Source organism: Microplitis mediator, chromosome 3, assembly GCF_029852145.1.
Source record: "Microplitis mediator isolate UGA2020A chromosome 3, iyMicMedi2.1, whole genome shotgun sequence".
Classification (NCBI taxonomy): domain Eukaryota; kingdom Metazoa; phylum Arthropoda; class Insecta; order Hymenoptera; family Braconidae; genus Microplitis; species Microplitis mediator.
Genome location: NC_079971.1, coordinates 980,834 through 1,002,563, shown reverse-complemented (window position 1 = coordinate 1,002,563; position 21,730 = coordinate 980,834). Strand labels below are relative to the sequence as shown.

General features: G+C 30.7%; 2 protein-coding genes and 2 long non-coding RNA genes across 7 annotated transcripts; 2 read left to right on the top strand and 2 right to left on the bottom strand.

Annotated features, from left to right (window-relative positions):
• Positions 1-265: 265 nt before the first annotated feature.
• On the top strand, positions 266-10,845 carry LOC130664765 (NADPH--cytochrome P450 reductase). Of its 2 annotated transcripts, none has more exons than XM_057464855.1 (7): positions 266-886; positions 6,382-6,590; positions 6,670-7,012; positions 8,438-8,562; positions 8,645-8,833; positions 9,103-10,164; positions 10,293-10,845. In XM_057464855.1, the coding sequence occupies exons 2-7, from the start codon at positions 6,415-6,417 to the stop codon at positions 10,435-10,437; spliced, it is 2,040 nt and encodes a 679-aa protein (XP_057320838.1). In that variant the 5' UTR covers positions 266-886; positions 6,382-6,414; the 3' UTR covers positions 10,438-10,845. The 2 variants fall into 2 exon arrangements, with proteins under 2 accessions (XP_057320838.1, XP_057320837.1); XM_057464854.1 differs by lacking the exon at positions 266-886 and adding an exon at positions 4,696-4,859.
• Positions 452-6,410, bottom strand: LOC130664767 (uncharacterized). Its single transcript, XR_008989468.1, has 4 exons — positions 6,272-6,410; positions 4,344-6,181; positions 2,462-3,100; positions 452-1,749 (listed from the first exon to the last, which is right to left on the bottom strand). It is a non-coding gene; the product is annotated as an uncharacterized LOC130664767 (long non-coding RNA).
• A 254-nt stretch (positions 10,846-11,099) lies between the features above and the next one.
• On the top strand, positions 11,100-18,307 carry LOC130664766 (pre-piRNA 3'-exonuclease trimmer-like). The gene is made up of 12 exons (XM_057464856.1): positions 11,100-11,386; positions 12,437-12,671; positions 12,754-13,342; positions 14,443-14,553; positions 14,634-14,730; positions 14,798-14,897; positions 14,981-15,067; positions 15,131-15,219; positions 16,496-16,594; positions 16,665-17,530; positions 17,603-17,869; positions 17,944-18,307. The coding sequence occupies exons 1-10, from the start codon at positions 11,256-11,258 to the stop codon at positions 16,729-16,731; spliced, it is 1,605 nt and encodes a 534-aa protein (XP_057320839.1). The 5' UTR covers positions 11,100-11,255; the 3' UTR covers positions 16,732-17,530; positions 17,603-17,869; positions 17,944-18,307.
• Positions 18,308-19,847: 1,540 nt separating this feature from the next.
• Positions 19,848-21,495, bottom strand: LOC130664764 (uncharacterized). Of its 3 annotated transcripts, XR_008989467.1 has the most exons (4): positions 21,249-21,495; positions 20,922-21,114; positions 20,508-20,733; positions 19,848-20,352 (listed from the first exon to the last, which is right to left on the bottom strand). It is a non-coding gene; the product is annotated as an uncharacterized LOC130664764 (long non-coding RNA). The 3 variants fall into 3 exon arrangements; XR_008989465.1 differs by having other exon boundaries at positions 20,922-21,490; XR_008989466.1 differs by having other exon boundaries at positions 20,508-20,649; positions 20,922-21,487.
• Positions 21,496-21,730: the final 235 nt, after the last annotated feature.

Here is a 21,730-nt window from a genome sequence, read left to right as displayed (position 1 = left end):
TTTATCGTCTAAAAAAAAATCCAAAAATTATTAGACGTCTGCTAACTTCAGTGTCATATTTTTTTACAATTAATTTGTTGAAATACAAAAATTCAAAAATTTTTAAATGTCTGCTAACTTCAGGATCATAATTATTAGCTGTATTTTTTAAAAATTTAATTATTAAGAATTCCACATAAAATTCCCAGAGATCCCCTTCCTAAATACTGACGTTAAAATCTAAAAGTCTTGTGGGTCTCTTGGTACGTCAGTCGCAGTCGGTTTTTATCCGTCGTCGGGAAAGGTGTTTGTCCATTACTCCATTACACTTTATGTATACATATATATATATACAAGATATATGTCGATAAAAATATATACATAAAAATAAAAAATAATATCAACAACTCATATATATAATTACAGTACAAGTACAAGTTAAGTATTCTCTGAAAACTAGAGTATAAATTAATCAAGTCAACGTCATCAAGAAGTCAATCGTAATCAGACGGAGGTGATTGTTATTAAAGACGTAAGCCGAGTCATTAAGTAGTTTTAAACCCAGGTGTCCAGTGTGTTGCGTTACCGGAAGTCACTACCCAGGAAAAATACGTCCAACGAAAATAAAAAAAAATAATAAGACGAAAACGAAAAGCCAGCAGCAGAATAAAATAAAAAGTACGTCTGCGCGTAATGGTGAACTAGGTGGGGGTAATTTTAAACAAGAGCGAGAGAGAAGTGATTGATAGACAAGACACGATAACAGCAACGTAGAGGAACACAATCGTCCTCGTAGATCGTGTATTAAGTCACATGGTCACGTGTTGCATTCATGATCCATCAGCTGCTTTAATTCATCCTCTTTATTTATTTATTTTTTATTCTGAGGATCCAGATTCCGATCCAGGTGAGACTGATTTTTAAAAATATTTTTTGACGTTTGAATTTTTATCTACGAATCTATTTGTCAACATTTTTTTTTATTGTTATTTTTTATCACTTGTTGATAGAACATATTTATGAGTTATAGAATTCATTATGTTTTATTTGAGGTTTTATTGTATTCCTGAATGTCTAAAGTGTCTGGCTCAAGTTTCTTATCTTGTATGAATTTAAATAGCGAATATTTATTTTAGATTTTTGCTCAACAAATCGTCGATTTATTTAAATATTCTTGCATTGTGTGATTCTGTTCTGTCGAGCGATAAATAATGTATCTAGGATCAAGGTTCAAGTTAAAAAATATATATTTTTTTTATTTATATATATATTTTTACCACGGTAGTGTAAACTGAGATACACATGTAGAAATTGCTATCTATATCAACGGATTTAAATTTATTGCTATGGATTCAAAATCGAATTCTGATCCCGACTATTATTTTTATTTTTCAGTCTTTAAATTTGTGACTTTAATTATCAGTAACATTGACACAGATTTTTTATAAAGACATTTTATTTACCCCAAAAATTCACCAGATTATTTTTCATACAAACATTCGTTTTACGTCAGCACTAGAATTTGAATTTTGGCGCGACAATTTTTCCCTTTTTAAATTTAAAAAAATCTTTTTTGGGTTTTCTCTAGTATCCGGTTACAAAATTTGTCCACGTCGGAATTTTTCTTCCACGCGTACTTGGTCGCCTTGGAAGCTTTCTTCAGATTTTCATAATTTTCCGTCTCTATCATACTCTCGACGTAATCTTTGTCGTTCCTTGCACCTTTTTCGTACTTGGGCAGTGTCGTCATTTTACAAATCCTTCCAATCCCTGAAATGAATTCATTTTTATAAAAATTACAAATTATCAAGATTTTAAATTTTAAATTATTTAGGCGGCAAATTTAAAAAATTTAAATCGAGCGAAATTACTCATAATTTTTAGAGACGGTTACCCAGTCAAGAAAGTTTATTTATTTACATACAGGAAGTAAAATTATTATTGTGTATATATTATATATTATACATATGCTTACATATTTATTAAAGCAGTTTAAATTTTATAACTCGCGAGCGCATTAACTGAAAACGAGTTTTAGTTTTCAATCTCCAGATACTCGATGACTCATGACTTTCATTTTTATTCTTAAAATCTCAGGTAGTTTTCCTTCCCCAGGAAAATGCACTTAAATATATCACGAGTTTAGACCCTCGTTATTTAGATAATTTTGAATTTATCAGAACTTAGGCAGGAAACATTTTGAATTTTAAAAGCAACAATTTTAGTTCCTAAGCCATAACGCGCGATAATTTAATCGGAATCTAATCAATCTTAAGATAAAGAGAAATTATCTTTGAGCAAACGCTTAAAGTAATTAAAAACCAATAGTAATTATCAGTTAATTTAATTACTAAAATATTACCAATAGTCTAAAGTCTAGTTCTTAATTACACTTAATAGTAAAAGTAATTAAAGTAAAACCAAAGATGTTTTAAACAGAAAAAATTATTCAAAAATTCCCAAGGCTGATAAAAAACGTTACCTCGTTAAATTTAATTTTTTTCGTTCTTCTCCTGATCTTTTTTGTACACCAAATAGTTAAAAAAAATCGTATTAATTATTGTTATTATAATCATGCCAATATTATTTAAATTTGACTCATTAATTTCCATTAAAAATAAATTTATCTTGACAGAGAATTTAAACTTAAAATTTTTTAATCCAAATTAAAATGTCATAAAACAATTGAAGTATAAATAAAAATTTTTTATAAAATAATTGACAAATGACTTGAAATAAAAAAATATCAAAGTCTCGATAAACTGATGATTGAATCAACGAACTTATAAACGTTGCGTTCAAGGTAAAACGACGGCCGTGAATGTTGGCGAGAAATAAAATAATAAATAAAATAAAAAAAGATTTCTTGGTCAGACTCAATCTTTTGAATCTTTTATTGAATTTAATTTAAAAGTTTGATATTATTATCGGTAATTAAAATTAAAATCTACGAAAAGTATAATATACTCATATATATGACAATGCATGAGTCATTTTAATTAACTACCGCCCATTAATGTTTTAAATTTTTTCGCCTAATCACAGTTTAATTTATGTAGCGTGTCACCAAGTTCGCGTGGAATATTTAAGTAATGTCGACTACGTGGTAGAATATTATTCGCTGTAATAGAAAAGTGTTAGAAGTATTCATTACACTGGAATTTTTTCGTTTGTATTTTTTTAAAATTTTTTTTGAGTCGCTCATATTTGGGAGAATTAAAAAAACTGATGCGAATATAAATAATATTTTATTAACGTCATGATTGTCAATTAGATTTTTTTTATTATTTATTACGTAGCCTTTACACGTGCATACTGTTGACCTTGTAAATACTCGAGATTACTGAGTAAAATATTTTTAATGAATTTGTTGTTTATTTATGATTTTATTTATCATTTATCATATAGTAAATTAATTATTTTTTTTTTATAAATTTAATTACAATGATTTTTTAAAAAAATATTTATATTTTTAATTCGACTCCGAATAAAATTTCAGTGAATGAAATCTAAAAAAAGTCAAAATTTTATTTTGAACCGATAAAAAAATTTTTTAAATTAATATTTGTGTAATGGCCTATAGATAAAAAACTAATGAAATTATTTATAAAAATTTATTTTCAATATTTATTAAATAAATGTATGAGTGTAAATGCAGCAGACATACGAAAATTTTTTAATTACATATAAAAAAATTAATGATATTGAAGTTAGCCGACGTCTAATAATTTTTGAAATTTATTTGAAGCGATAAATAATAAAAAAAAAAAATATTTGAAAAAATTGCACTTGTAGTTTTTTAAATTTTCTACATGTGCATATTTTCATTTTTCATTTTTTTGCAATCGATTCGTTAAAAAAAAAATTCAAAAATTTTTAGTTGTCTGGTAACTTCAGGATCATAAAAATTAAATAATTAAAATAATAAAATTTAAAAAAATGCATGTACTGAATTTTGAATTGTCTACATGTATTTTTTTTTTTTTATTTTATAAACATGTCAATTTATTATTTCAATAGTTTCCAAAATTGTCAGCTGTCCGCTAACTTATGATCCTGAAGCCAACAGACAATTAACGATTTCCGGATTTTTTTTCCACAAATAAATTATAAAAAAATAAAAACTAAAAATATGCACAGGTAGAAAATTTAAAAAACTACATGTACAATTTTTTTTTTACAATCTAATGTTTAAAAAAAATCCAAAAGTCATTGGACGTCGGTTTACTTCAGCATCGCTAACTTTACTATCATAATAAATGTTTAATTTTTCCACTGATAAAATTATAAATGGAGTAAAAAAAAAACGTGAATGATGAGTTAATTATACAATGAAATATTGAAAACGCGAAATTACGTCGTACGTAAAAATTGAACATTGCACGAAGACGTTAATGTATTGAAGCTGATGACTCGTCGGTTTTTCATTTGCCTGGTCGCACATTTTATTTTACACACCAGTGTCTTGGTAGCGGTAGCACGTACATGGGTATGGTACATGAAGCACTGATTTGTGTAGACGTATGACCGCTTAACTTGTCAGCCCACTTTATTGGCCAGGCTTTGACCAGAAGGAGAGTGTAAGTGGTATCTTTGGTAGCCCCCCAAGTCCCAAGTAGTCGAGAGTTGTTGGTAGTGCCCGCAAGTAGTGTCCAGTTCAAAGGATCCGGAAAAACCTTCAGTTGCTTTTCTCCTCTCGTGTCTCCAGTGATCTCTCCATTGGCAAATAAATCAATTGATCAGAAATCAAAGTTAATTACAAATTGTAATTAGCAGCCTGCAATTATAAATTTAAAATTAATAATTTATTATAATAATTGATAAATAATTTGCTCGTACTCGGTACTGATAAATTATTTAAATAAACGATGGATTTACCGGTGAGTATTCTAACCGATCATTGATCAGTAAATTGCTTTAGCTAAACTCGGAGAAAGTTTACAAGATTTTCCTTTCGCGTTACATGATCTTGTATTCTCGCACATTCTATATTTTTATTTTATTTTATTTAAGCCGCTAAAAGTTTTAGCATTAATTTATTTTTGCGGCCACGTCATTTAGCGGATGAAAAATTGAATTTTTTAATTTTAAAACTGACCTGTACTATTTAGGGGACTAATATTTATGAGGTGTCTACGTGTCTATAAGCAGGTACGCGCTAAAAAAACTAAAGTTTGAACCTTTAAATAATATTTCCGTTCGGTGCGTAATAGAGGTTTGAAATGATGTTTTATGTATTTAAATATTACGTCAAACTTTTTTGCATTTCATATTTTATTGACTAAATTAACCTTGAACTCTTTTTATAAATTCATTATTAATTTTTTTTTTTTAATAATTATAATTTTTTACTGTCTTACAAAAAAATTAATCACCAATTCGTGGTAATAAATTTTTAATAGTTTTTAAACTCGAGTACTTAAATTTTTTATTAAGCGCTTAAATATTAAAAAAAAAATTAAATATAGAAACTAAATATTTAGGGTACAGTAATTTAAAATTTTTAAATTATTGATAACAGAGTAGACACAAATTGATTAAAATATCGGTCACTGGTTTAAAACTCGGACAGTTTATCTGAACAAAATTTATAAATAAACAATCATTAATAACTCCAATTTAAAAAACTAGATAATTAATTTTTTTTTTAAATAAATAAAATTTCCCGCCTGTTTAAAATTGCTAGGATTCAAATTTAAAAAACCGCCGATATTTAAAAAAAATTAAATCAACTAGCAATCATAATTAAATGCTCATTATTTTATCGTCTGTACCAATTAAATTTATTTTAGCGACCCACTAATCACTTACATAACCGACAATCAACATTCATTTAATTATAATTCAAATTTCGAATATTTTTTGTCATCGAATTTATATTTTTACTATTATTTATTACAAACCGATTGTATAACTACAGAATACGTAATAGAAATTAACTCGCGGCTTATATGTACACATAATCATCTACATATATATATATATATACATATATACATGTATATAAATCCAGAATATCCCGGTTTCTCCCGATATTATTCATTGGTATGCCAACAGAGTCTTTGGGCGACCGGTTTTTCTCCATCTCCATCCAGTTCGTCCTCACTTTTTTATCCTTTTAATTTTTTTCTTTATTCTTTTTAACATTTTTCATTTTATCTCTTGTTAAATCAACCGTCGAAAAAGGAGTCAACTTGTCCATCTTAAACTCAAAATCACTTGTTATTTTACTAGTCATTATTTATGTTTATCTCCGTCGTTAGATAAATATTTTAAAAATAAATCATGATACCTGTCAAGTTATCAAAAAAAATTACTCGAGATTACTGACAGATAATAATAATAATAATAATGATGATAATTGTGATGAAGTAATTAATGGATAATAAATTAATTAAACAGACAGCCGACGCATCTCAACCGAAGGCTGTAAGAATGACAAGTCCACCAGTTTACGAAGGTGAAAACAGCCCGGAATTGTCATCAGAATCATTCTTGAGTACTTTGGATCTAGTATTACTTGCATTATTACTTTTCGCGGCAATCTGGTACGTTCTGAAAAGAAACAGACAAGATGATTTGCCGCCAGCGACTAAATCTTATTCGATACAGTAAGCAATACAGTTACCAAGATCACCAGTTACTCAATCTATTAATTAATTTCATCAATAACCAGGATTTATCTTACAGGCCAACGAGTTTTACATCAACGGCACCTACGGAGAACTCATTTATAAAAAAGTTACGAACATCCGGACGTAGTCTCGTTGTATTTTATGGCAGTCAAACAGGAACTGGAGAAGAATTCGCTGGAAGATTGGCCAAAGAAGGTGTCCGCTATCGAATGAAAGGAATGGTCGCTGATCCAGAAGAATGCGACATGGAGGAACTTGTTAATTTGAAGCAAATATCAAACAGTCTTGCTGTTTTTTGTCTGGCTACCTACGGAGAAGGCGATCCTACTGACAACGCAATGGAGTTTGTAGATTGGCTCAAAAATGGCGACGCTGATCTTACGGGACTTAATTACGCCGTAAGTTTTCCTGCTTTCTATTCATAAATTTATTCAGGAACGAGCGTTTGAATTATTTTATACTACAGGATATCGGTCATTCAATTAAATCGTTTTCGACCCTCAGCATCCGCGCTATGAGTTTTTTTCTCACGTTCACTCAAAGTATTTTTTGCTCAATAATTTCAAATGGAACCTAGTGAATTTTTTTTTTTTCTTCACAAAATTTTATGCTCATGATTATGAAATTTGAAAATTATTTCGAGTTTAGAAAATATTTATTTTAAAAACTCGAGACTTTTTCTCATTGCGAGTAAAGTAGGACGTAAAAATTAATTCGCTTCGGGTGAATTCGGGTCGCTCCGAATTTTTTCGGCATTCGCCGCCATTTTTTTCAGATGAGTGTGAGTGTAGCAGACATCAGACAAATTTTGAATTTCAAATAAATAGAGTAAATAACTAACGAAATTAAATTTTTAAAAAATGCGCATTTAAAAAATTTAAAAATTAGTAAGTGCATTTTTTAAATTATTTACTCCATGTATTTATATTTTTAAATTTGTTCGATGTCTGCTACATTCACACTCATTTTTTCAGCCGGTACATCTGTCATTGTTTCCAAAATTCAAAAATAAAAACCAGTATATGGTGCACAATATTTTTCTTTTAAAAGTTTAAAATTTTCCCGCAATTTCGCGCGCGCCGAAGCGCGAGACTTTTTCTCATTACGCGGGTGCTGAAGTAATTATTTTTAATCGCACTTTTTTTTATCTATCAACTGTCTAATCATCTAGACCAGTGTCTTTACCAACTGCTGGTAAATTAGAAACTTAAAAAAAAATCTATTGAAAACTAACCTCAGTTTCTAATAAACTTGCAAGTTAATAACAACGTTTTCAATTTAAATTTCATATTCAAAGTAAAGTGTTATCAGTTAAATGACACATTAAATATATAAATAAAAATGTCATATTTATTAATTGATATAAATCCGGTTACATAACCACCAGTGTAAATTTATAAATTTTCCCTATAATCGGATTTAAAAAAATAATTTCTGAAAATTTATTGATTTTCTAACTCGTAATTACAATTTCAAATTTATTTTAATTATTATGAATATTAAATTCTGTAAATTGACTTCTGTTACACGTAATTTAGTAATTATTATCAGAAGTTTGAATACTAACGTCAACGTCACGCAGCGGAGGTTTTCGTCACTAAGTAGAACGAAAAATGTAATTTTAAAATTTAAACTGTTTAGTTTTTTTAAATTTAATAGCAGAGTAATTTTGCTGGTTATAAGTGTAATTACTCTAGAAAATTTACTTTTAATTGCTTTTATTATGCAACCATGGAAATTTTATATTTTTTTTGGAGTACCAGGGGTCATTAGATTAATTATTTACAATCAAGATATTAATAAATGGTTTATGGTAATTTCAGGTCTTTGGATTGGGTAACAAGACGTACGAACATTACAATGAGGTTGCTACTTATGTTGACTTTAGACTTGAACAGCTTGGGGCCACGAGAGTTTTTGAATGCGGACTGGGAGATGACGATGCCAAGTAATTACATTTATTTTTGTTTAATTGTTTAATTATTTAATTATTTAGTGAATTATTTTAATGATTTTAAAAATTTCCGCAGCATTGAGGACGACTTCATAACATGGAAAGACAAATTCTGGCCGGCGGTCTGCGACTTCTTTGGTATCGAAGGCGCTGGAGAAGATGTCAGCATCCGGCAGTACAAATTAACTGAACATGTCGATGTACCGGCTGACAGAGTGTACACTGGAGAAATAGCACGTCTCCATTCGTTGGTTAATCAGCGACCGTAAGTATTTCTTCCAAACTGAATTTTAATTCGCCGATTATGATCCTGTGTATTGAACCGCTTGTAACTTTTTTGTTTATCGATTTATCGATTTGTAACTCAAGACCTTTTTTGTAGAGCGTTAGATTCTCTACAAAAAAGTATTAGAACTTTTTTTTGTAAAGTCAATATTTTAAAAGTTACAAGTGGTTGAAGGCGGGAAAATATGATAGCAGTAGTGAGAATTTAAATTTTAAATCTAGATAATTAAAAATAATTTTTTATTCCAGACCATTCGATGCTAAGAATCCGTATTTAGCACCAGTGAAAGTTAACCGTGAGCTCCATGGCCCGACATCAGAGCGCTCGTGTATGCACATCGAGTTTGATATCGAGGGATCCAAGATGCGGTACGACGCTGGAGACCACGTGGCGGTTTACCCGGTCAACAACAGCGAACTGGTTGAAAAAATAGGAAAGGTATGCGAAGTTGACTTGGATACCGTGATAACGTTGACAAACACCGACGAGGAATCAACCAAGAAGCATCCGTTCCCTTGTCCCTGTTCGTACAGAACAGCGCTTACGCACTACATCGACATTACCAGCAACCCCAGGACTCACGTTCTAAAAGAACTGGCTGAGTACTGCAGCGACCCAGCAGACAAAGAGAAACTGAAGCTCATGGCCTCGACAACCGCCGAAGGCAAAGCGCTCTTCCACCAGTGGGTTACCAACGAAAACCGCAACATCGTCCACATTCTCGAAGACATTCCGAGTCTGAAACCAGCGCTGGACCATCTCTGCGAGCTGCTACCACGTCTCCAGTGTCGTTACTACTCCATATCTTCGTCTCCGAAGCTACACCCGACGTCAATTCACATAACCGCCGTCGTCGTCGAGTACAAGACACCCACCGGGCGCATCAATCACGGAGTAACCACCACCTGGCTCAAAAATAAACACCCAACTGATCCTCCCAGCTACGTCCCTATTTTCGTAAGGAAGTCGCAGTTCAGGCTCCCAGTGCGCACCATCACTCCAATCATCATGGTCGGACCCGGTACCGGCATCGCTCCCTTCCGCGGGTTCATCCAAGAACGCGACACAGCCCGCAAAGAAGGCAAAGAAGTCGGCGACACCATTCTCTACTTCGGGTGCCGCAAAAGCAAAGAAGATTTTCTTTACCGCGATGAGTTAGAGGCCTACGTTAAGAGCGGAACCCTGAAGCTGCACACGGCCTTCAGTCGCGAGCAGGAGAAGAAAATTTATGTAACTCATCTGCTAGAGAAAAATAAGGACGAGATCTGGGATGTAATTGGCGCTAAAAATGGTCACGTTTACATCTGCGGGTAAGTTTAATTTTTTTGCGCCACTAGCTCATTAATTACCGACAAATTGTCATTTAATTTTTAAGCTGGTGGTCGAATATTTTATTTTAAAAATATTTTAATCATTAATTATTAATTATTATTTTTAGTGACGCGCGTAATATGGCTCGTGATGTACACAATATTTTACTGAAAGTAGTACAAGAAAAAGGTAAAATGACTGAAATGCAGGCTGCTGACTACATTAAGAAAATGGAGACACAGAAACGTTACTCCACTGACGTCTGGAGTTGAGTACACCCTTAGCTGCTATTATTATTTAATCGCAATAATTGATAACGTACTTGTCGATTTATTGAATCGACATCAAAAGTACGTCAATATTACGATAATTTTTTGAGATTGTCATCGTGAGAAAGGAAATCCTCCACGCATAGAAATAGGAAATTGAATAAAATATTTTTCATGTATATAATTACGTCCGTTACAGCGATTATTAATTTAAAAATAATCAGCGCACTTTTATAGGTGTCGAAGATTTTACTTGATCATTTTTTTATAGATAAATTACTTATTAATAATGATAGTAATAATAATAATAATAATAATAATAATAATAATAAAAATACTGTAATTGTCAATTTTTATTTATAAGAAAAAATTATATATATATAATGTATAAATATATATGTCTATTTTTAATCAATGCATATTTTTTAATTGTAAAACTTGCCGAATTATAAATATAAATTTATAATTATAAATATAAATAATTTTTTTTTTTTTATTTTAAAGGTAAAGGAATTTTGTAATAATTTTGTTTATTATAATTTTAATGTAATAATTAATAATTAATTAAATCGTTATGTTATAATAACGTTTTATTAAATAAAGTATACGTTTAAAATTTTTTTTGTGATTCCCCACAATTTTTTAAAAATTTATTCAGTCTTTTTTGACCTTGAGAAGTTTTTTAAAAATTTTTGTACGGAAGGTACTTGAAATATATGTATATATATTTATATATATATCAAGTAAACACACGTGGTATTTACATGTTATCATAACCTATTTTTATTTGTATAAAAAAAAATAAGTAAATAAAAATAAATATGAACGAAATATTAGATAACAATTTTATAAATAATTATGATAAAATTAAACTGTCATTAAAAAATGCCGCTTTTATTGCAATCGATGCCGAATTTAGTGGAATTAAGGAGGAAAATGTTGCCGATTTATCGTAAGATCAAAATTATTTTTTTTTTAAACTAAACAATGGAAATTATTTAAATAAATTAAGATGTGAATCCAGCAGACATCAGTGAATTTTTAAATTTTAAATAAATCAAAATAATGGAATTTAAAAAAATCCGCGCACAGATTTTTAAATTTTTATTTTACTTACACTTAATTTATTTACTCAAAAATTTAAAAAATTGTCACCTGTCAGTCAAAATTCACACTCTTATTTATAATTATTATTTTTAAAAATAGAATAGAATTTTTCGACAAAATAATTTGAAAATTTGAAAAAAAGTCGGTTTTGTAATTTAAAAAAATAAATAATATTTGAATTTATTTATTAATTATTATTTTAAAATAAATAAAATTAATTGCGTAATATGTCACCCAGATAAATGGCGGGAAAGGCAAAATTTGAAAAATTTATAAATGAGTGTGAATGCAGCAATGAGAAGGTTTATAAATTTTAAAAAAATAAATCAAAATAATGGAATTTAAAAAAATACGCGCACAGATTTTTTAATTTTTATTTTTCTTACACTTAATTTATTTACTCAAAAATTAAAAAAATTGTCACCTGTCAGTCAAAATTCACACTCTTATTTATAGTTATTATTTTTAAAAATAGAATAGAATTTTTTAGACAAAATTATTTTAAAATTTGAAAAAAAGTTTTGTAATTTAAAAAAATAAATAATATTTTAATTTATTTATTAATCATGATTTTTAAATAAATTAATTGCGAAATATATCGCCCCGATAAATGGCGGGAAGGGCAAAATTTTAAAAATTTATAAATGAGTGTGAGTGTAGCAAAGTTTATAAATTTAAAATAATGAAATTTAAAAAAGTGCGCGTACTTACATTTTATTTATTTATTTCAAAATTTTAAAAATTCCCACTCGTCAGTTACATTCACTCATATAATCAAGTAATTAGAATAATAAAACGACAAGAGTTGTGCATATCGAATCGAATCGAACACAATTCGATTCGATATAATTGCAGGGTCAGTTGATTTAAATTGCACATCATTTATTAATTACAGATTATTTGATACGATGCCACAGCGATACAAAAAATTGCGCGAAAACATCGATTCGTTTATCGCAATCCAATTTGGAATAAGTACATATAAATATATAAGAGACGATAATAAATATGTCGTTGACACATACAATTTTTATTTGTTACCGAGACAATTGCCGTTTGATGACAGGCAATTTCTGTGGCAAGTTGGAGCACTCGAGTTTCTAACGAGACATAATTTTAATTTTAACAAGGTATAATTATTTAGTATTCATTAATTGAACTTGAGAATCATTAATTGATTAATTTATTAAGCGGGCTAATTAATTATTGCAGCTAAATTATCACGGGATATCGTACCTAGATGAGGAGAAGGAAAAGAAACTCCGGGACACATTGAAAGTAAATGATTATATAAATAATTACGCAATATTTTCAAATAGCAATGACGAGTCGGTATTTTCTACGGCGACAAGTGATGTGGCGAAATGGCTGAAAGACTCTAAATCTGAGAGGTCTATTGAACTTAAATGTAACAACATCGCGCAGCAGTGCTACATCCAGCGAGAGCTGAGGTCGTCGTTCAAATCCATATGGACTGAGTCGAAAGACAAGCTGACTATTCTGGTCATTAAAGTGGATGCTCAGACTAGAGAAGCTCTAGAGGAAGTCGATAATAATAGTCTGGAGAACAAGATTATCGATTACTATTTAGGGTTCACCAAAGTCTTCAAGTTGCTGGTCGACTTGAAGAAACCCATTATTGGGCATAATGCCCTACTTGATCTCATGTTTGTTTACAAACAATTTTACCGGCCGTTGCCTAGCAATTATTTTGAGTTTAAAAAGGAAATTCATAAAATTTTTCCGTGTATTTACGATACCAAGTTTATTAGCTATGAGTTGAAGAGGAAATTAGATACAGGTTTTTATAACACTTAAAAAATGTCAATTTAATTTTTTTTTTAGGAAAAAAAATGTTTACGATCATATCTGACCATATAGGAATCCTTATATCTGATCAAGCCCAAAAATATGATCACACATGTCCACACTGCAGGAATTATAAATCATATAAAAATACAGAAAACAAAATATGTAAATATAATCATATCTGATATCATATACAATCATATATGTTCATATATGACAATATATGATCAGGTTAAAAATTTGCGTCCCAACTTGGACTTCACACATGATCATATATGACTTCAGATGTGATCATATATGTGCAGAATATAAATCTGTACTCAAACAAGACTTTCTATATGATATCAGATATGTTCATATGTGATCAAGTTATGAATCTGCGTTCCTACCTGCGGGTTTTATACATAATCATATATAATATCAGATATGATCATAAATAATCAGATTATGAATCTGCACTCACACATAAGACTTCCTATCTGATATCAGATCAAATATGGTCATATATGTTTAGAATATAAATCTGCACTCACACATAAGATTTTCTATCTGATATCAGATATGATCATATGTAACAGATCAGATATGCTCATATGTGATCAAGTGATGAATCTGCATTCCTACCTGCGGGTTTTATACATAATCATATATAATATCAGATATGATCATAAATAATCAGATTATGAATCTGCACTCACACATAAGACTTCCTATCTGATATCAGATCAAATATGGTCATATATGTTTAGAATATAAATCTGCACTCACACATAAGACTTTCTATCTGATATCAAATCATATATGTTCATATGTGATCAGGTTATTTGGGCTTCATATACCATCTTATATAATATCAGATATAGTCATATATGATCAGACCATGGATTTGCACCCGCAAATGGGATTTTTATATGATATCAGATATAAATCTGAACCTTTAATTGTGACTATACATGATAGATATGATCATATACGTGAAATCAGATATGATCACATATATTCATACATGATTATATTTAAATTAATACATGATCATATCTGAATATTTATTGCTGACACCAAACAGGTTAATAAATAAAATTTATTATCTAGATTCCTTGAAGTCAAATATACTCCAAGAATTGTATCATTTCTTCATCAGCGCTGGACACATACTAGTGGTAGAATCCCCGAAAATCGAATTCTCGGAGCCAGTAAATTTAGGTACAATAATTAAAAACAAACAAACAATATTAAACCTTAAGCTAAATCAACAAGTCGCTAAAACCTAATTTATTATGCAGACAAAGAAATATATCACGATGCGGGCTGGGATTCCTATTACAGTGGGTACTGTTTTATAAAAACAGCTTACGTACACGCGATTAAAAAACGCGGACTGTAAGTATTTAAATATTTACTCTTTAAATTCAATGTTTATTATCGTTACCGGTATTTGTTTTCGCAGCCGTGATGGGTTAATAGAACTGACCAACTCGGAAATTTTTTATGGAGTCCACGAGTACGTTAATTGCGTTAATGTTATTCGCGCCGACCTTTCTTACATCGTAAGCTATTAATAAATTATCTAAATAATAAATAATTAAATTAAAGTAAATTAAATTAATTAATTATTCAAATTTATTTATAGAAATTAGACGGTCCAGATCCTAAATCAACGCGGCCTCCTTGGCTTAATATCCGGACTAAAAAAATATCCCCAATAAATATAAGCGAGGTAAAACTTATTAATAATTAATGTAATTAATAAAAGTTAATATCAATGTTTATATTTATTTAGATCTCCGCAGAACTTTCACCGTTTGGATCTCTGGCAATAAAACCTCACACCAGAGAAAGTGTTTTGGTAGCGACGTCAAATTACCGAACGTAAGAGATTACTTTATAAATAATTATTATTATTAACGATTAGTGTCGTTATTTGGATGAAAAATTGTCGTCTGGTTGGCCCGTAAGTTAGATAAAACGACGTTATAAGTTTAATAATAATACCAAGGTTTTTATGTCTCTGTGTACGATCTGTAGCTACACTACACTACATTTGTACGAGTATTAAATAACTAGTTACTTTTTAGTTTGCTCGTCTTGATTTAGTTTTAAAATAAATAATCCCGGGAATTTGCTATCATGCATTCATCTTTATAGGCCCGTGCTGCTCTGCTGTTTCTAGCCACTTATAAATTTCTTATTAAATTATTTTTATTTTTGTTTTTTACTTGAGATTTTACGCTCAACTTGGCAATCGCTTACTTCCTACTCGTTTTTTACCTCCAGTAACTAAAATATTGAGTTTACAAAAAAAATGTACGAGTAACTTTTTGTAGGAAATTTAACGCTCTACAAAAAAGGTCTCCAGCAAAATTCTCTTAGACCCAATAATTAAAAAGTTACAGCCATTTTAAGATTTATTTAAATTTCTCTTTCGGAGTACTGCTGTCATCAGAAATGAAGGGACGGCTCCAGCAGCTCAAATTTTGATTTTATAAAAAAAATGTATGAGTAACTTTTTGTAGGAAATTTAACGCTCTACAAAAAAAGTCTCTTGCTAAATTGACTTAGATCCAATATTTAAAAAGTTACAGCCATTTTAAGATTTATTTAAATTTTTCTTTCGGAGTACTGCTGTCATCAGAAATGGAGGGACAGCTACAGCAGCTCAAATTTTGATTTTATAAAAAAAATGTATGAGTAACTTTTTGTAGGAAATTTAACGCTCTACAAAAAAGGTCTCTTGCTAAATTGACTTAGACCCAATATTTAAAAAGTTACAGCCATTTTAAGATTTATTTAAATTTTTCTTTCGGAGTACTGCTGTCATCAGAAATCAAGGGACGGCTACAGCAGCTCAAATTTTGATTTTACAAAAAAAATATATGAGTAACTTTTTGTAGGAAATTTTATGCTCTACAAAAAACGTCATGAGAAAAATTACCATAAGACTCATAGTTATTGAGTTATAGACGATTTTTATAAAATACTACCGCGGGAATTTTTAGTTAATTTAAAAAAATTTAAAAATTCGTGTTATTTGTTTTCGCGGCAGACTTATTATTGTTGATTTACAAAAATAATATAAATATAAGTATTTTTTTACATTATATTAAAAGACATGCATATATATGAAGATGGATGATTGACATTTCAGGGCGAGAGAAATTCTGGATCATTTCCAGCGGAGCAAAGATTACCGCGTCGCTCTCTATAATCCACTGAGACATTCATTAATATCGAAATCAATTATTTGGTAAGCCGAGTAAACTACTAAGCAAGTAATGAAACAATTACCAATACCAATCAATAATAATTAATTTTAGGAGCAGCTTCGTCCTGTCCAGCGGTTTACTGACCTGGTTAATTCATTCCAGGATCACTAGATCTTAACAAACGTTTTACAAAATGGAAATAACGGTCTCCAGATTAGTATTACTCAATAAAAAATAAGTTGAACAGTAATAATAATAATAATTTGCAACGTTTTTTAAATAAGAATAAGCGGTACTCTGTTTTCCGATATTTCAAAAGTTTTCTCTGGCCGCAACTCAAGGCTACCCCTCGAAATAACACGCTAGCTATTTTGTGTAGGCGTTTTTTAGCTCTGCCTTGCTGTCTCAGTGTCTTTGTCCACGTAACAGAGATCCATAAACCATGAGATTGTCAATTCAATGCAGCCGGTGAAAAATAGTTTGTAAAAAAACTATTTAAATCTAAAATATCTAAAAAAAAAATATTTAATCTTTCTGACAGTTTTCGGCTCATCACTTAAATATTTCAGTAGTTCACACATGTCAAATTAATTCGATAGCTGACGTTAAGATGTTAATAATAATAACCACTAAAATCTACCGGTTTAATTTTTACTCGTGAGCTTTAATTTGTCTCTGTCTCTTATTTTTACTGAGCATTTATTCATTTTTATTACCCGGTGAAAAATCATTTTTATATTTTAGTTTTTTTTATACCGAGATCTATAAAAATTCATGATCAAAAGTTTTTTTATGGAATCCGGAAATTTTTCCAGTTTGATTTTTTTTTAAATCTCGATCTATACAGATCTTAATAATTAAAAAATTGGATCCTAGATCAAAGCAGAATGAGGGATTGAGGCCTCCGTGAAATTTTTTTTCCGGTAATTCGTCAAGCGGCGAATCAAAGAAATGAACAAAAAAAACTTCTGTACAAAGTAAAAAAAAAAATGATTAAAAAGCGATAGCGTGAATTAATAATTCTTAAAATATATTTTAACTACCCCCAGGTAGCCTCGAGTTTCCTATATCCAACTGGCAAAGCTCGTCGATATGAAAATACCTCCGCGGATTTTCGCTACCAAATGTTTCGAAATTGTCGTTGTCTTTCTCGTCGACGGCTTTAATGTCTGCGTAAGTTAAACTTACTTGGATGAGGGTCATCAGCGATATTTATCCTCGTAAATGCACCTGTCGTTTGCCACCACCAGCAGCACCTCCACCAGCATCATCTTGATAAAAATGAAAAAGCCCAGCGACTAAATCATGATTAATCGGTAACAATTTTTAACATTTCCTTTATCATATAATATAAATATATATATATTTTTTTAAAAATATATTTTAATAGACGCAGACGTGTGGGCGGAACACTTTGAACTTGGCGGGTATGAATGACGTTATTGAGCAAAATAATAATAAAGTTATAAAATATTAAGCGTTTAGTTGCATTAGTCTCTTGCTTACGCTTGTAGTTATTATGCTAAATAATTTTCCGGAGGCAGGAGGCAGCGGCAAGTCTTGTAAGTGTACTCAAATAAATAAAAACACGTATAGTAGGAAAGAGAAATTCTATTTTTGGTTCATAAGCTGCTGCTGGTAGAAAATAGCATAGCCTAGCCCCTGGCCTAGAGCGTAGGCTTGACCGGCTACTTGGCCGTAAGACGGGACAGCTACAGATCCGAACCTTATTCTGCCCCGGTGATGACGTATCGGGCTGACTAAATTAAAAACCTTTGGTTCGTATCGGTCACGTGCCGACAGTCTGACAGCCCGACACCCGCCGGCTACTTTTCTTTCAAGTTCATTAAACTAGACGAATATTAAATATGCCGAGATGCTGCCATCGATTTCACGATCCTGAAGTTAGCAGACAATTAAAAATTTTTTGATTTTTTTTTTGAACAATTAAATTTGAAGAAAAAAAAAACTAAAAATATGCACGTGTAGAAAATTTAAAAAACTACAGGTGCAATTTTTTAAAATATTTTTTTTCTTCTGGTTTACCGTCTAAAAAAAAATTCAAAAATTATTAGACGTCTGCTAACTTCAGTATCATATCGATTTCTGATACCGAGACTCGTTCCTGGGAGTAAGGAGAGCGGGAGAGACCGCGATATATTTATATAGATGTAATTAGTTAAAACTAAAAAAGGCGAGAGGTCACTCGGGTTACCTGGGTTTGCTGGGTACGATCCCGGCATGCTCTACTTGCCCACGTACAAATTTGTACTCACGACAACTACTCTCACGCTTGATAATAATAATAGTAGTAGTAATTTTCTCGATTTGCTAAATGTTACAATACCCTATTTCTGTTTCCTTTAAGACCTAGTGGTGACATGTCTCTTGTAGGCTATCCTTGGCACGAATTGAATTTTAAATCATGTTATAAAGATTAATGCTTATTAAAATACTTATGTAATTGTTATTTTATCGGTTATTTGAGTTCTAACAACTTTTAAATTGTTTTTTTAAATAGATTTTTGGGTTACGAGTTCTCAGGAATTTATCACCATTTTGTTTTATTGGTGATTAGAGTTAATGGATGCGTACGGACTCTTAATATCTGGGAAACTAATTAAACTATTTTTAAAATTTCAACAGCAAATAAAAGAGCGTATCACGATTTAATGACCACATAATTTTTAAATTAATTGGTCGCGTAGTTTTTTAAAAACTCAACAAATAAAATTTTAAAAAAGTAAACAGATTTTTGAATGTCGTCAAAAAATTTTACTCCGTAGATCTCAGGACTCATCAACAAGAATTTAAAAAAAAATAGCGGGTGCGGATCTACGGAGTCTCAATATGTGGAATTAATAAAATGGCTGCAATTTTACGGCAAAATTTGCGGTGATTTAATGCGCGCGTGATTTAAAAACGAATTGGTCACCGAAATTTGTTATAAAATTAATGAAATCTTACATAATAATTTTTTTTCGTCTTATTAAAAGAAGTATGGTCATGGTCAAATAAAAAAGTGTCTGGTAATCTAAATCTTAATCATGCGGTTGTCAGCAGCCGGCTGCGGCTTCCTACGAGCTTAAATCCGACCTCGAGAAAACATCCTTGCGACTATTTTCGCGACATGAATTTCGACATGACAGATGAGAGTTGACTTTTCTACTTCGCCGATCTCACTGATATGTATTTTTTATTCGCATAAACCTGTCGTTAGCTTTTATATCTACAAGCCAGCTGAACATTTTCGATATCTTTTAATAAATTTCATCCACATTTAAACACCCCAGTCCTCAGCGAACATCCATCAGCTACAAATAATAAAATGATAAATAAAAAAAACAATATCATAAATCGACGTGGAAAAATTAAATGGTTACAGTTGATGCCAATAATTGCAATAGCCTATAAATAGACCGATAAAGTAACTAATCAACCAGAGGTTTACTTTTATTTTCTCTGGGCCAGTTTTATTGCTGGCTAGAATACAAGCAGCTTGTATCTGTCATCAACTCGCATGTACGCACTTAATCATCCCTCTTAAAAATTTATTCGCATAAATTCGGTGTCCCAATTGGAAGAATTTAGTCGCTCAGCTCGTGTACAAATTGGATCTTATCAACATATCACTGGTGTGTTATTATACCGTGATATCGTACGATCCGATATTATTTTAATTGCTACACGCGCCAATTTATTGGCACGATTAAATACTCTATAGCTGTCATTAAGGTGTTAACCTCTGTCACCAGTATTTCATTCTCACCTATTTGATAGCCAATTTATTGCATTCGACCTTGAAAAAATAAATAAATATATTAAATACTCAGATAAATATAAGCGGTGGAGATGAAATTGGGCAGAGACTGAGACAGAGACGATGGGATTTTATTTGAGGATTTAGTTATAATATAATTGTAAATTAACTCAAGACAATGAAGAATGTATTACCTGTCTATTCTGGATGTTTGGCAGCAATAATGCCTCCCAGGGACACTTGCTTGCTGGTGTGCATCAGTTTGTATAATATTGTATTTTAGATGATCAAAAAACCGTCCGTCTCGTTCTCTCATGTCTTAAAACTGATGCTACCCTGAAAAATACCGTCTAATGACGCTCATGAGCACAAAGGCCGCGTGAGTTCTAATTTCGTATTATCTTTTTCCCCTGGTTTAAACTATAAATAACGATCTGTACAATTTCTTTTTACTTGGATTATAAACCATTATTATTATTTTTTATTTTTTTAAACGGAGGACTCATCGTTTTCGTTACATTATTTATGAGTTCTCTTGTAACGTAAGATGTTGAAAAAAAGAGCGTAATACGTTACAGAGCAGTTATATTTATGACGAGTCAACATACTTTTTTTATACTTATCTGCAAGCTGACGAAAGCTTTACTTTTTTAGCTTTATTTTAAATTTTACTTTTTGCGCTGAGCAATTTGGCAAAAGTTGTGCTCGAAAATAAATTGACGGTTATGACAGCTGACTCAAAGCATCTGGACATCCGCTTTGCTATTTAATCTTGAGAATTACTTTATTCAGTACATTGACCTTTAAATTACAAGCTAATAAATTATTACTTGCCATTAAATCCTTCATAAAAGACAGCGAAAAAATTGCGCACACCCCGCGCTCTGAGGGTGTGCACTATTTTGTTTCTCGTTTTCACCGGAAATTTTAATTACCAACAATAATTTTTATATATTTTTACAATCTGTAGCTCAAAACAAAAAGATTTCATTCAATTTCCGGTTAAAAAATTCAAAAATTAAAAAAATTTTTTTAAGCGGCAAAAAATTTATTTTGAATTTCCAAGTTTTGTAGCTTAATTAGAACATTAGAATCAGCGGCTGCTAATTGCGTAACAATTAAAAACAAATAGCGAGTAATTGAAAGATTATTTACTGCAGAGTAAATCTGGAGAATGAAGACTTGAGTAGGAAGACAATGAAAAACTGTAACGAAGGTTAATCTTATTTAAAAGAAATAAAGCCGGGTTGTTGGCTGGTGTCCAAAACTCTAGATCATTATTATGATCGCGATCAATAGACATCATCAACAGCATCATCATCATCGTCGTCTTCCTCCGTTCTCCTCACACCCTCGGTGTATCTTGGAGGTAATCTTCTTGGTTCGTCCACCAGGTAGCGACATGCACGACTATTTA